This window comes from Salmo trutta, chromosome 2, assembly GCF_901001165.1.
Source record: "Salmo trutta chromosome 2, fSalTru1.1, whole genome shotgun sequence".
NCBI lineage: Eukaryota > Metazoa > Chordata > Actinopteri > Salmoniformes > Salmonidae > Salmo > Salmo trutta.
This window is the reverse complement of record NC_042958.1, coordinates 47,555,125-47,571,161: the sequence shown is the minus strand read 5'-3', so window position 1 is coordinate 47,571,161 and position 16,037 is coordinate 47,555,125. Positions and strand designations below refer to the sequence as shown.

At 45.7% G+C, this 16,037-nt stretch overlaps 1 protein-coding gene across 1 annotated transcript in view; it reads left to right on the top strand.

Moving 5' to 3' along the window:
• Positions 1 to 16,037, top strand: part of LOC115163150 (growth arrest-specific protein 7-like) — a 117,481-nt gene that overhangs the window by 59,924 nt on the left and 41,520 nt on the right. Inside the window, exons 4-5 of the mRNA XM_029714813.1 lie at positions 5,259 to 5,296; positions 7,485 to 7,574. Coding sequence (XP_029570673.1) covers positions 5,259 to 5,296; positions 7,485 to 7,574 — 128 coding nt within the window. The remainder of the gene's footprint in view (positions 1 to 5,258; positions 5,297 to 7,484; positions 7,575 to 16,037) is intronic.

Here is a 16,037-nt window from a genome sequence, read left to right as displayed (position 1 = left end):
AGAGAGATAGACAGAGAGGACGAGAGAGGAAGAGAGAGACGAGGAGAGAGAGTAGAGAGAGGAGAGAGAGAGAGACAGACGAGAGAGAGAGAGAGACAGAGAGAGAGAGAGAGAGAGAGAGAGAGAGAGAGAAGTTGACTGATCCAGTCCTTAGTTAACCCTCAGCTAATTACCAATGTCAGGGATTAAGGGGGTCATTGGTGGAGGTCAGCTAAGGTCACTTAAAGGCTCATTAAAAAGTGATGGAAGCCAGATGTTGGTATTTAATCTGGAGGCAGGAAGAGTGGAAAAGGGATTGCCATCTTTATCTTCATTATCATACCTTTCCACTTGCAATTGAACAGCAGTAAACTGCCTTGTGAGGAGGTAGCCTCAGCAGTAGGTCCGCCCCCCTCGGCCACAATTGTTTTGCTGCTGGAGGTAATGAGAATGAATTTGGGAAATAATACAGTCCTATTGGCAGCCCTTTCTCAGTCTGGCCTGGGTGCTAACAGTTACAACTGATAGCCACACAGTGAGGGAGAGGAGAGAGAGATACCCAACCCTCAGGCCCTGTGCAGCAGATAGAGAATAGATAGAGATGGTCCGAGCAGGGAGATAGTCGCTCAGCCAACATATTGAACATCTACTGGAGAGAGAGAATTACAACAGACTGTCAGGACTGATGAAGGATAAATGCTGGGGTTTGACAGTTGTTGTTACTGTGTATTGAGTGGCATTAATCATAAAGTCTGGAAATAGAAAAGAGTTGACAGATTCAAGGAGCGCTGTGCTGTCAGGATGTTACTTAGTCTTTTATTCTAGGAACTGAAGAGAAGTGTTGCCAGAGCAACAGTGGCAGAGCACCTTGAATAGATCAGCAGAGGTGGACAGTCAATGTTTACACAGTGTGTGTGTGTGTGTGTGTGTGTGTGTGTGTGTGTGTGTGTGTGTGTGCAGCTCCACATCTTGCACTTCGTATTGCTAATCTCAATGTGGCCCTTCATGACTTAAACTCCTCCTCAGGCCCATACCAAGACTCATTTATTGAAATAAAATACAATGCAAAACATAAAACATGTTTTCTTATATACTCTTTATTTAATGGTTTAAAATAACTATAGAGTATATATACATTTACCCCCAACCTAAAACAATTAACCTAAACAGTCAACAATCAGCATTTCATAAAACAATATCATTGGTACTATGGTACAAGACATTGTTGACCCTAATAAATAATAATAATAAAATAATAATATTAATTACAAAAAATATATGTTAAAAAAGGTAAAAGTAAGATATCCTTTCTGGACATGTGTCCAAATCAAATCAAATGTTATTGTGGGTGTAGTGAAATGCTTGTGTTTCTAGCTTCGACAGTGCAGTAATATCTAACAATTTCACAACATATACCCAATACACACAAATCTAAAGTAAAGGAAAGGAATGAAGAATATATAAATATATGGACGAGCAATGTCAGAGTGGCATAGACTAAGATACAGTAGAATAGTATAGAATACAGTATATACATATGAGAGGAGTAATGCAAAATATGTAAACATTATTAAAGTGACTAGTGTTACATTTATTAAAGTGGCCAGTGATTTCAAATCTATATATGTAGGCAGCAGCCTCTGATGTGCTAGTGAGGGCTATTTAACAGTCTGATGGCCTTGAGATAGAATCTGTTTTTCAGTCTCTCGGTTCCAGCTTTGAGGCCCCTGTACTGACTTCGCCTTCTGGATGATAGCGGGGTGAACAGGCAGTGGCTTGGGTGGTTGTTGTCCTTGATGATCTTTTTGGCCTTCCTGTGACATCGGGTGCTGTAGGTGCATGTGCTGTGCAGACCGCACCACCCTCTGGAGAGCACTGCGGTTGCGGGCGATGCAGTTGCCATACCAGGCGGTGATACAGCCCGACAGGATGCTATCAATTGTGCATCTGTAAAAGTTTGTCAGGGTTTTAGGTGACAAGCAAAAATGTTTCAGTCTCCTGAGGTTGAAGAGGCGCTGTTGCGCCTTCTTCTCCACACAGTCGATGTGGGTGGACCATTTCAGTTTGTAAGTGATGTGTACGCCGAGGACCTTGAATCTTTCCACTGTCTCCACTGCGGTCCCATCGATGTGGATAGGGGGGTGCTCCCTCTGCTGTTTCCTGAAGTCCACAATCATCTCCTTTGTTTTGTTAATGTTGAGTGAGAAGTTATTTTCCTGGCACCACTCTCCCAGAGCACTCATCTCCTCCCTGTAGGCTGTCTCATCATTGTTGGTGATCATGCCTACTACCGTTGTGTCGTCTGCAATCTTGATGATTGAGTTGGAGGTGTGCGTGGCCTCGCAGTCATGGGTGAACAAGGAGTACAATAGGGGGCTGAGCATGCACACTTGTGGGGCCCCAGTGTTGAGGATCAGCGAAGCGGAGGTTTTGTTTCCTACCTTTTTCACCTGGGGGTGGCTCGTCAGGAAGTACAGGACCCAGTTGCACAAGGCAAGTTGTTCAGACCAAGTGCCTCAAGCTTAATGATGAGCTTCGAGGGTACTATGGTGTTGAATGCTGAGCTATAGTCAATAATCAGCATTCTTACATAGGTATTCCTCTTGTAAAGATGGGATCGGGCAGTGTGCAGTGCAATGGTGATTGCATTGTCTGTGGATCTATTGGGGCGGTAAACAAATTGAAATGGGTCTAGGGTGACAGGTAATGTAGAGATGATATGTTCCTTGACTAGTCTCTCAAAGGACTTGATGATGACAGAAGTGAGTGCTACGTGGCGATAGTCATTTAGTTCAGTTACCTTAGCTTTCTTGGGTACAGGAATGCTGGTGGCCATCTTGAAGCATGTGGGGACAGCAGACTGGGATGGGGAGAGATTGAATATGTCCGTAAACACTCCAGCCAGCTGGTCTGCGCATGCTTTGAGGATGCGCCTAGGGATGCCTTCTGGGCCGGCAGCCTTGTGAGGGTTAACACGCTTAAATGTCTTACTCACGTTGGCCACAGAGAAGGAGAGCCTACTGTCCTTGGTAACGGGCGTGTCGGTGGCACTGTGTTATCCTCAAAGCGGGTGAAGAAGATGTTTAGCTTGTTAGTCGGTGTCCGCGACGTGGCTGTTTTTCCTTTTGTAGTCCGTGATTGTCTGTAGACCCTGTCACATATGTCTCGTGTCTGAGCAGTTGAATTGCGACTCCACTTTGTCTCTATACTGGCATTTTGCCTATTTGATTGCCTTGCGGAGGGAATAACTACACTGTAATCTGCCATATTCCCAGTCACTTTGCCATGGTTAAATGCAGTGGTTTGCGCTTTCAGTTTTGCGCGAATGCTGCCATCTATCCACGGTTTCTGGTTAGGCTAGGTTTTAATAATCACATTGGGTACAACATCTCCTATACACTTTCTGATAAATTCAGTCACCATATCAGTATATTTGTCAATGTTATTCTCGGAAGCTACCCGGAACATATCCCAGTCCACGTGGTCAAAACAATCTTGAAGCGTGGATTCCGATTGGTCAGACCAGCGTTGAATAGTCCTTAGCATTGGTACTTCCTGTTTGAGTTTCTGCCTTTAGGAAAGGAGGAGCAAAATGGAGTCGTGGTCAGATTTGCCGAAAGGGGTGCGGGGGAGGGCCTTGTAGGCAAGTTGGAGTAGCAGTGGTCGAGTGTTTTAGCAGCACGAGTACTACAGTCAATATGTTGATAGAACTTCGGCAGCCTTTTTCTCAAATTTGCTTTGTTAAAATTCTCAGCTACAATAAATGCGGCCTCAGGATTTGGGGTTTCCAGTTTGCATAAAGTCCAGTGAAGATCGTTGAGGGCCGTCGTGTATCGGCTCGAGGGTGGATATACACGGCTGTGACTATAACTGAAGAGAATTGTCTTGCGAGATAATACGGTCTGCATTTGATTGTGAGGTATTCTAGGTCGGGTGAACAAAAGGTCTTGAGTTCCTGTATGTTATCACAATCACACCATGAGTTGTTGATCATGCATCATACACCCCTGCCCTTCTTCTTCCTGGAGAGATATTTATTCCTGTCTGCGCGATGAACTGAGAACCCAACTGGCTGGACCGACTCAGACAGTATATCCCGAGAGAGCCATGTTTCCATGAAACAGAGTATGTTACAATCCCTGATGTCTCCCTGGAAAGAAATCCTCCCCCTGAGCTCATCAACTTTATTATCCAGAGACTGAACATTAGCGAGTAATATACTCGGAAGCGGTGGGTGGTGTGCACGCCTCCTAAGTCGGACTAGAAGACCGCTCCGAGTACCTCTCCTCTGCCGGCTGTGTTTTGGGTCAGCCTCTGGAATCAGTTCAATTGCCCTGTGGGGTGCGAACAAAGGATCCGATTCGGGAAAGTCGTATTCCTGGTCGTAATTCTGGCAGTGCTGGTGAGTTACCGCTGCTCTGATATCCAATAGTTCTTCCTGGCTGTATGTAATAAAACCAAAACATTTCTGGGCCGATAATGTAAGAAATAATACTTTTTTTTTTAAATACTGCAAAGTTTCCTAAGAGCTAGAAGCACGGCAGCCCTCTCTGTTGGCGACATTTTGTTACACTGACATGTTATTATGTTATGTTCATGTATTGCTTTGTTAAATCTTATAAATCACACACACACACACACACACAAACACACACACACACACACACACACACACACAGACTGTCACGCACACACACGTGTCCACCCACACCCATCTGTTTAATACATGTACATTTTATCTCCTGTTATGGCCAATAAATATTTAATATCATGTCAGTTTTTTTTCAGGATGTACAGGATGTACTGTATCTCAAATAGTAATTTTGTTTCTTATTCTATGAGTTATCATTTCCATACTAAAGATTTAATTAATTCTTTCTTTCCAATTGCTTATCTGTGGTGCCAGCGGTATAAGCCAGTTTCTAGTTATTTGTTTAAGGGCTGTTCTCAGAATTCAGATTGGAGGACCAATGCGTGGGGGGGGGGGGTTCTCCCTAGGAGTATGTGTTCTGGATTTAGAGAAAGCGAGCATTCAAGCATATCATCCAATACTTTGTATATTTCAGTCCAGAAATGATTTAGGACTGGGCAGGACTATAGTATGTGGGTGTGGTTAGCCCTGCTCTCCCCACTGTTACCCAGCAACTTGGTGTGATGTCACCATTCTACTTTGGTTGTATTATAAGAGTTATGAACAATCGTGACTAAATTTACCTAAAGTATCCCTCCAGAGTAGAGAGTTGGTTTTCTTGGACGTGTTTCTAAATGTGTCCTCCCAGTCCTCTTAGGTTATTTCTATGTGCAGCTCGTCTTCCCAGTTAGTTTCCGCTATAATATTCTCATATTTTGTTTCTTCTTGAATAATTCTGGTTCCGCAGCACATTCTTGGCATTTACCTTGTTAGTATTCAGACCCCTTGACTTTTTCCACATTTGGTTCTGTTACAGCCTTATTCAAAATTGATTAAATAATTTTTTCCCCCCTCATCAATCTAAACACAATACCCCATAAATGCAAAAGCAGGTTTTTAAAATAATAAGACAACCTAAATATCACATTTACATAAGTATTCAGACCTCAGTACTTTGTTGAAGCACCTGTGGCAGCGATTATAGTCTCGAGTCATCTTGGGTATGATGCTACTAGCTTGGCACACCTGTATTTGGGGAGTTTCTCCCATTCTTCTCTGCAGATCCTCTCAAGCTCTGTCAGGTTGGATGGAGAGTGTTGCTGCACAGCTATTTTCAAGTCTCTCCAGAGATGTTTGATTGGGTTCAAGTCCGGGCTCTGGCTGGGCCTCTCAAGGACATTCAGAGACTTGTCCCGAAGCCACTCCTGCGTTTGTCTTGGCTGTGTGCTGAGGTTCATTGTCCTGTTGCAAGTTGAACCTTCGCCCCAGTCTGAGGTCCTGAGCGGTCTGGAGCAGGTTTTCATCAAGGATCTCTCTGTTCATCTTTCCCTCAATCTGACTAGTCTCCCAGTTCTTGCCCCTGAAAAATATCCCTACAGCATGATGCTGCCACCACCATGCATCACCATAGGGATGGTGTCAGGTTTCCTCCAAACTTGACCCTTGGCATTCAGGCCAAAGTTCAATATTGGTTTCATCAGACCAGACGATCTTGTTTCTCATGGTCCGAGTCCTTTTGGTGCCTTTTGGCAAACTCCAACCGGGCTGTCATGTGCCTTTTACTGAGGAGTGGCTTCTGTCTGGCCACTCTACCATAAAGGCCTGATTGGTGGAGTGCTGCAGAGATTGTTGTTCTTCTGGAAGGTTCTCCCATCTCCACATAAGAACGCTATAGAAATGATAAAGATGGAGGTGTCCATGTGTTTGAATGAGTCTGAGGAGGTGACAGTATCAAAGGAAAGTGTGTGTGAATGTGTCTGCGAGGACATGCCATAGAGAGAGAGCCTCTCTTTCGCAGAGATGGACATTTATTTGTACAAAACTAAAGCGTTGAAACGTTGAAAATATCACTTTGCCCTATCATGATGGAACGGTGCCTAACACTACCCACCCTAGACAGTCACCTGAGTGCCCCCACATTAAAGATACACCCTCACTCGTTTGATGCTGAAAAATAGGCCTATGTAACCAAGATATGAAGATAAACGCGGTCAGAGACCAGCTAAGGCAGCACTGCACCCTCACGAATCTGTGCCTGCCTGGCAGGGTTGGTGCGTGGGTCTGCCTTAATTGACATCCACGTCATCGGCGCCCATGAACAGTGGGTTAACTGCCTTGCTCATGGGCAGAATGAACGATATTTACCTTGTGTGGGTGGTGCGCACGGATTATCTGCAGTTGAACTCGTTGTAGTCCAACTTTATCCACTAACAGTTCTTCCACAAATTTGCCCATGTCGTCTTTTCCCGCCCCCTCTTTCACTAGAGCGTTGGACTAGTAACCGGAAGGTTGCAAGATCGAATCCCCGAGCTGACAAGGTAAAAATCTGTCGTTCTGCCCCTGAACAAGGCAGTTAACCCACTGTTCCTAGGCCGTCATTGAAAATAAGAATTTGTTCTTAACTGACTTGCCTAGTTAATTAAATGTTATTTTGTCTTGATTTATTTTCCAGATATTCAGTTTTGATGGACATACCTTTCAATTTTCTTCCCTGTTGTTTAACTGTCTCATACAGCAGGATCTCTCTCCTCACACCGGGCCAATCTTTCCCCTGCCTCATTCAAGCTCTCCCTGGTGGCATTTAGGTCTCACTTTACCGATTTTTTTCATCCTATGTTTAAGTTTAATAAACCGAGGTGATTGGGAAGATCAAACGTTCACTGCCATCACTTGCGATGCTTCTGGCAGAATTAGAACCATTGAAAAGTGTATCCTAATATCTCTATCTCTCTCTCTCTATCTCTCTCTCTCTCTCTCTCTCTCTCTCTCTATCTCTATCTCTCTCTCTCTCTCTCTCTCTCTCTCTCTCTCTCTCTCTCTCTCTCTCTCTCTCTCTCTCTCTCTCTCTCTCTCTCTCTCTCTCTCTCTCTCTCAGATTAACTGTGTAACATTCCCCCTCCCTATGAGTACACCTGAACAGCAGCTGTTGAAGCCAGATGAGTGGAGCTACTGTGATTACTTCTGGGTAAGATATGAAGACTGGTCACACCACAGAGTCATATTACACTACTCTACTCTACTCTACTCTACTCTACTCTACTCCACTCTACACTACTCTCCTCTCCGCTACGCTACACTACTCTACTCTACCCTACCCTACACTGCTCTGCCCTGCTCTACTCTACTCTACACTACTCTACTCTACACTACACTACACTACTCTACTGTACACTACACTACTCTACCCTACTCTTTCGCTAGCCTACTCTACACTAAACTACATTACACTTCTCTACTCTACACTACACTACTCTACTCTACTCTACACTACTCTACTCTACACTACTCTACACTACTCTACCCTACACTACAATATACTACACTACTCGACTCTACTCTACTCTACACTACAATACACTACTCTACCCTACACTACTCTACCCTGCACTACAATATACTACACTACTCAACTCTACTCTACACTACTCTACACTACACTACCCTACACTACCCTACACTACAATATACTACACTACTCGACTCTACTCTACACTACACTACTCTACACTACTCTACAATACACTACACTACACTACACACTATGTTACACCACTCTACACTACTCTACCCTACACTACTCTACACTTCTCTACACTACCCTACTCTACACTACACTACTCTACACTACACTACTCTACTCTACTCTACTCTACTCTACTCTACTCTACTCTACTCTCCTCTCCTCTACGCTACGCTACACTACTCTACTCTACCCTACCCTACCCTACACTGCTCTGCCCTGCTCTACTCTACTCTACTCTACTCTACTCTACTCTACTCTACTCTACTCTACTCTACTCTACTCTCCTCTACGCTACACTACTCTACTCTACTCTACTCTCCTCTCCTCTACGCTACACTACTCTACTCTACACTACACTACTCTACTCTACTCTCCTCTCCTCTACTCTACTCTCCTCTCCTCTACACTACACTACTCTACTCTACCCTACCCTACACTACACTACTCTGCCCTACTCTACTCTACTCTACACTACTCTACCCTACACTACTCTACTCTACTCTCCTCTACACTACACTACACTACTCTACTCTACTCTACTCTACTCTACTCTACTCTACTCTACTCTCCTCTACACTACACTACTCTACTCTACTCTACTCTACTCTCCTCTCCTCTCCTCTACGCTACACTACTCTACTCTACCCTACCCTACACTACACTACTCTGCCCTGCTCTACTCTACTCTACACTACTCTACCCTACACTACTCTACACTTCTCTACACTACCCTACCCTACTCTACACTACACTACTCTACACTACACTACTCTACTCTACTCTACTCTACTCTACTCTACTCTACTCTCCTCTACGCTACACTACTCTACTCTACCCTACCCTACACTACACTGCTCTGCCCTGCTCTACTCTACTCTACTCTACACTACTCTACTCTACACTACACTACTCTACTCTACTCTATTGTACACTACTCTACACTACTCTACTCTACTCTACCCTACTCTACTCTACACTACACTACTCTACCCTACTCTTTTGCTAGCCTACTCTACACTAAACTACATTACACTTCTCTACTCTACACTACTCTACTCTACACTACTCTACACTACTCCACTCTACTCGACACTACTCTACACTACTCTACCCTACACTACAATATACTACACTACTCGACTCGACTCTACTCTACTCTACACTACAATACACTACTCTACCCTACACTACTCTACCCTGCACTACAATATACTACACTACTCAACTCTACTCTACACGACTCTACACTACACTACAATACCCTACACTACCCTACACTACAATATACTACACTACTCGACTCTACTCTACACTACACTACTCTACACTACTCTACAATACACTACACTACACTACACACTATGTTACACCACTCTACACTACTCTACCCTACACTACTCTACACTTCTCTACACTACCCTACTCTACACTACACTACTCTACGCTACACTACTGTACTCTACTCTACTGTACACTACTGTACTCTACACTACTCTTCTCTACTCTACCCTACTCTGCTCTACACTACACTACCCTACTCTACTCTACACTACACTACACTTCTCTACACTACTCTACACTACACTTTTATACACTACACTTCTCTACTCTACTCGTCTCTACTCAACACTACTCTACACTACACTACTCTGCACTACACTACACTACACCACACTACAATACCCTACACTACACTACAATACCCTACACTACACTACACTACACACTACGTTACACCACTCTACACTACTCTACACTACACTACTCTACAATACAATACACTACTCTACACTACTCTACTCTACACTACACTACACTACACTACTCTACTCTACACTACAATACCATACACTACACTACAATACCCTACACTACACTACACTACACACTATGTTACACCACTCTACACTTCTCTACACTACCCTACACTACCCTACTCTAATCTACTCTACTCTACTCTACTCTATTCTATTTTACCCTACTCTACTCTACTGTAATTCTACTCTACTCTACACTGCACTACACTTCTCTACACTACGCTTCTCTAATCTACTCTACTCTAACTACTCTACTCTACTCTACACTACCCAACTCTACACTACTCTTCACTACACTACACTACTCTACACTAACTACCCTACACACCACTACATAACACTACTCTACACTACTCTACACTACTGTACTCTACTCTACACTACTCTACTCTACACTACACTACTCTACCCTACTCTACTCTACACTACTCTACTCTACACTACTCTACACTACTCTACCCTACTCTTTCGCTAGCCTACTCTACACTACTCTACTATACTCTACTCTACTATACTCTACTCTACTCTACTCTACACTACTCTACACTACTCTACCCTACACTACAATATACTACACTACTCGACTCTACTCTACTCTACACTACTCTACACTACACTACACTACTCTGCACTACACTACACTACAAAACCCTACTCGACTGTACTCTACTCTACTCTACTCTACACTGCACTACACTTCTCTACACTACTCTACACTACGCTTCTCTAATCTACTCTACTCTTCACTACACTACTCTAAACTAACTACCCTACCCTACACTACACTACACTACACTACACAACACTGCTCTACACTACTCTACACTACTGTACTCTACTCTACACTACTCTACTCTACACTACACTACTCTACCCTACTCTACACTACACTACTCTACACTACTCTACCCTACTCTTTCGCTAGCCTACTCTACACTACTCTACACTAAACTACATTACACTACTCTACTCTACTCTACACTACTCTACACTACTCTACCCTACACTACTCTACCCTACACTACAATATACTACACTACTCGACTCTACTCTACACTCCTCTACTCTACTCTACTCTACTCTACACTACAATACACTACTCTACCCTACACTACTCTACCCTACACTACAATATACTACACTACTCGACTATACTCTACACTACTCTACACGACACTACTCTGCACTACACTACACTACAATACCCTACACTACACTACACTACACACTACGTTACACCACTCTACACTACTCTACACTACACTACTCTACAATACACTACACTACTCTACACTACTCTAAACTACAATACCATACACTACACTACAATACCCTACACTACACTACACTACACTACACACTAAGTTACACAACTCTACACTACTCTACCCTACACTACTCTACACTTCTCTACACTACCCTACTCTACTCTACTCTACACTACACTACTCTAATCTACACTACTCTACTCTACTCTACTCTACACTACTCTACTCTACCCTACTCTACTCTACACTACACTACCCTACTCTACTCTACCCTACTCTACACTACTCTACTCTACACTACTCTACACTAATCTACACTTCTCTACTCTACTCTGCGCTACTCTACTCTAAACTACACTACACTTCTCTACACTACTCTACTCTACACTTTTATACACTACACTTCTCTACACTACTCTACACTACTCTACTCTACACTACACTTCCTTACACTACTCTACACTACTGTACTCTGCTCTACTCTAAACTGCACTACACTTCTCTACACTACTCTACACTATGCTACTCTATTCTACTCTACACTACTATACACTACTCTTCACTACACTACACTACTCTACACTAACTACCCTACTCTACACTACACTACACTACACTACACTACACTACACTACACTACTCCTACACTACTGTATTCTACTCTACACTTCTCTACACTACTTTACACTACCCTACTCTACTCTACACCAGCTACCCTACTCTACTCTACACTACTCTACTGAACACTGCTCTACACTACACTTCTCTACACTACTATACACTACTGTACTCTACATTACTCTATACTACACTACACTACTCTTCACTACTGTACTCTACACTACGCTACTCTACACTACACTACTCTACACTACTCTACACTACTCATCACTATACTACTCTACACTACTGTACTCTACTCTACACCACTCTACACTACACTCCACTACCCTACACTACACTACAGTACTTTACACTACTCTACACTATACTATCCACTGTTCCTAAAGAAACAGTGGATACCGGGCTAACGCTACACTCTCTCTGAGGTGACGACACCGGGAGACGTTCCTAAAGAAACAGTGGATACCGGGCTAACGCTACACTCTCTCTGAGGTGACGACACCGGGAGACGTTCCTAAAGAAACAGTGGATACCGGGCTAACGCTACACTCTCTCTGAGGTGACGACACCGGGAGACGTTCCTAAAGAAACAGTGGATACCGGGCTAACGCTACACTCTCTCTGAGGTGACGACACCGGGAGACGTTCCTAAAGAAACAGTGGATACCGGGCTAACGTTACACTCTCTCTGAGGTGACGACACCGGGAGACGTTCCTAAAGAAACAGTGGATACCGGGCTAACGTTACACTCTCTCTGAGGTGACGACACCGGGAGACGTTCCTAAAGAAACAGTGGATACCGGGCTAACGCTACACTCTCTCTGAGGGTGACGACACCGGGAGACGTTCCTAAAGAAACAGTGGATACCGGGCTAACGTTACACTCTCTCTGAGGTGACGACACCGGGAGACGTTCCTAAAGAAACAGTGGATACCGGGCTAACGCTACACTCTCTCTGAGGTGACGACACCGGGAGACGTTCCTAAAGAAACAGTGGATACCGGGCTAACGCTACACTCTCTCTGAGGTGACGACACCGGGAGACGTTCCTAAAGAAACAGTGGATACCGGGCTAACGCTACACTCTCTCTGAGGTGACGACACCGGGAGACGTTCCTAAAGAAACAGTGGATACCGGGCTAACGCTACACTCTCTCTGAGGTGACGACACCGGGAGACGTTCCTAAAGAAACAGTGGATACCGGGCTAACGTTACACTCTCTCTGAGGTGACGACACCGGGAGACGTTCCTAAAGAAACAGTGGATACCGGGCTAACGTTACACTCTCTCTGAGGGTGACGACACCGGGAGACGTTCCTAAAGAAACAGTGGATACCGGGCTAACGCTACACTCTCTCTGAGGTGACGACACCGGGAGACGTTCCTAAAGAAACAGTGGATACCGGGCTAACGCTACACTCTCTCTGAGGTGACGACACCGGGAGACGTTCCTAAAGAAACAGTGGATACCGGGCTAACGCTACACTCTCTCTGAGGTGACGACACCGGGAGACGTTCCTAAAGAAACAGTGGATACCGGGCTAACGTTACACTCTCTCTGAGGTGACGACACCGGGAGACGTTCCTAAAGAAACAGTGGATACCGGGCTAACGTTACACTCTCTCTGAGGTGACGACACCGGGAGATGTTCCTAAAGAAACAGTGGATACCGGGCTAACGTTACACTCTCTCTGAGGTGACGACACCGGGAGACGTTCCTAAAGAAACAGTGGATACCGGGCTAACGCTACACTCTCTCTGAGGTGACGACACCGGGAGACGTTCCTAAAGAAACAGTGGATACCGGGCTAACGCTACACTCTCTCTGAGGTGACGACACCGGGAGACGTTCCTAAAGAAACAGTGGATACCGGGCTAACGTTACACTCTCTCTGAGGTGACGACACCGGGAGACGTTCCGAAAGAAACAGTGGATACCGGGCTAACGCTACACTCTCTCTGAGGTGACGACACCGGGAGACGTTCCTAAAGAAACAGTGGATACCGGGCTAACGCTACACTCTCTCTGAGGTGACGACACCGGGAGACGTTCCTAAAGAAACAGTGGATACCGGGCTAACGCTACACTCTCTCTGAGGTGACGACACCGGGAGACGTTCCTAAAGAAACAGTGGATACCGGGCTAACGTTACACTCTCTCTGAGGTGACGACACCGGGAGACGTTCCTAAAGAAACAGTGGATACCGGGCTAACGCTACACTCTCTCTGAGGTGACGACACCGGGAGACGTTCCTAAAGAAACAGTGCATACCGGGCTAACGTTACACTCTCTCTGAGGTGACGACACCGGTAGACGTTCCTAAAGAAACAGTGGATACCGGGCTAACGTTACACTCTCTCTGAGGTGACGACACCGGGAGACGTTCCTAAAGAAACAGTGGATACCGGGCTAACGCTACACTCTCTCTGAGGTGACGACACCGGGAGACGTTCCTAAAGAAACAGTGCATACCGGGCTAACGTTACACTCTCTCTGAGGTGACGACACCGGGAGACGTTCCTAAAGAAACAGTGGATACCGGGCTAACGCTACACTCTCTCTGAGGTGACGACACCGGGAGACGTTCCTAAAGAAACAGTGGATACCGGGCTAACGCTACACTCTCTCTGAGGTGACGACACCGGGAGACGTTCCTAAAGAAACAGTGGATACCGGGCTAACGTTACACTCTCTCTGAGGTGACGACACCGGGAGACGTTCCTAAAGAAACAGTGGATACCGGGCTAACGCTACACTCTCTCTGAGGTGACGACACCGGGAGACGTTCCTAAAGAAACAGTGGATACCGGGCTAACGCTACACTCTCTCTGAGGTGACGACACCGGGAGACGTTCCTAAAGAAACAGTGGATACCGGGCTAACGCTACACTCTCTCTGAGGTGACGACACCGGGAGACGTTCCTAAAGAAACAGTGGATACCGGGCTAACGCTACACTCTCTCTGAGGTGACGACACCGGGAGACGTTCCTAAAGAAACAGTGGATACCGGGCTTACGCTACACTCTCTCTGAGGTGACGACACCGGGAGACGTTCCTAAAGAAACAGTGGATACCGGGCTAACGCTACACTCTCTCTGAGGTGACGACACCGGGAGACGTTCCTAAAGAAACAGTGGATACCGGGCTAACGCTACACTCTCTCTGAGGTGACGACACCGGGAGACGTTCCTAAAGAAACAGTGGATACCGGGCTAACGCTACACTCTCTCTGAGGTGACGACACCGGGAGACGTTCCTAAAGAAACAGTGGATACCGGGCTAACGTTACACTCTCTCTGAGGTGACGACACCGGGAGACGTTCCTAAAGAAACAGTGGATACCGGGCTAACGTTACACTCTCTCTGAGGTGACGACACCGGGAGACGTTCCTAAAGAAACAGTGCATACCGGGCTAACGCTACACTCTCTCTGAGGTGACGACACCGGGAGACGTTCCTAAAGAAACAGTGGATACCGGGCTAACGCTACACTCTCTCTGAGGTGACGACACCGGGAGACGTTCCTAAAGAAACAGTGGATACCGGGCTAACGTTACACTCTCTCTGAGGTGACGACACCGGGAGACGTTCCTAAAGAAACAGTGGATACCGGGCTGACGTTACACTCTCTCTGAGGTGACGACACCGGGAGACGTTCCTAAAGAAACAGTGGATACCGGGCTGACGTTACACTCTCTCTGAGGTGACGACACCGGGAGACGTTCCTAAAGAAACAGTGGATACCGGGCTGACGTTACACTCTCTCTGAGGTGACGACACCGGGAGACGTTCCTAAAGAAACAGTGGATACCGGGCTAACGCTACACTCTCTCTGAGGTGACGACACCGGGAGACGTTCCTAAAGAAACAGTGGATACCGGGCTAACGTTACACTCTCTCTGAGGTGACGACACCGGGAGACGTTCCTAAAGAAACAGTGGATACCGGGCTAACGCTACACTCTCTCTGAGGTGACGACACCGGGAGACGTTCCTAAAGAAACAGTGGATACCGGGCTAACGCTACACTCTCTCTGAGGTGACGACACCGGGAGACGGTCCTAAAGAAACAGTGGATACCGGGCTAACGCTACACTCTCTCTGAGGTGACGACACCGGGAGACGTTCCTAAAGAAACAGTGGATACCGGGCTAACGCTACACTCTCTCTGAGGTGACGACACCGGGAGA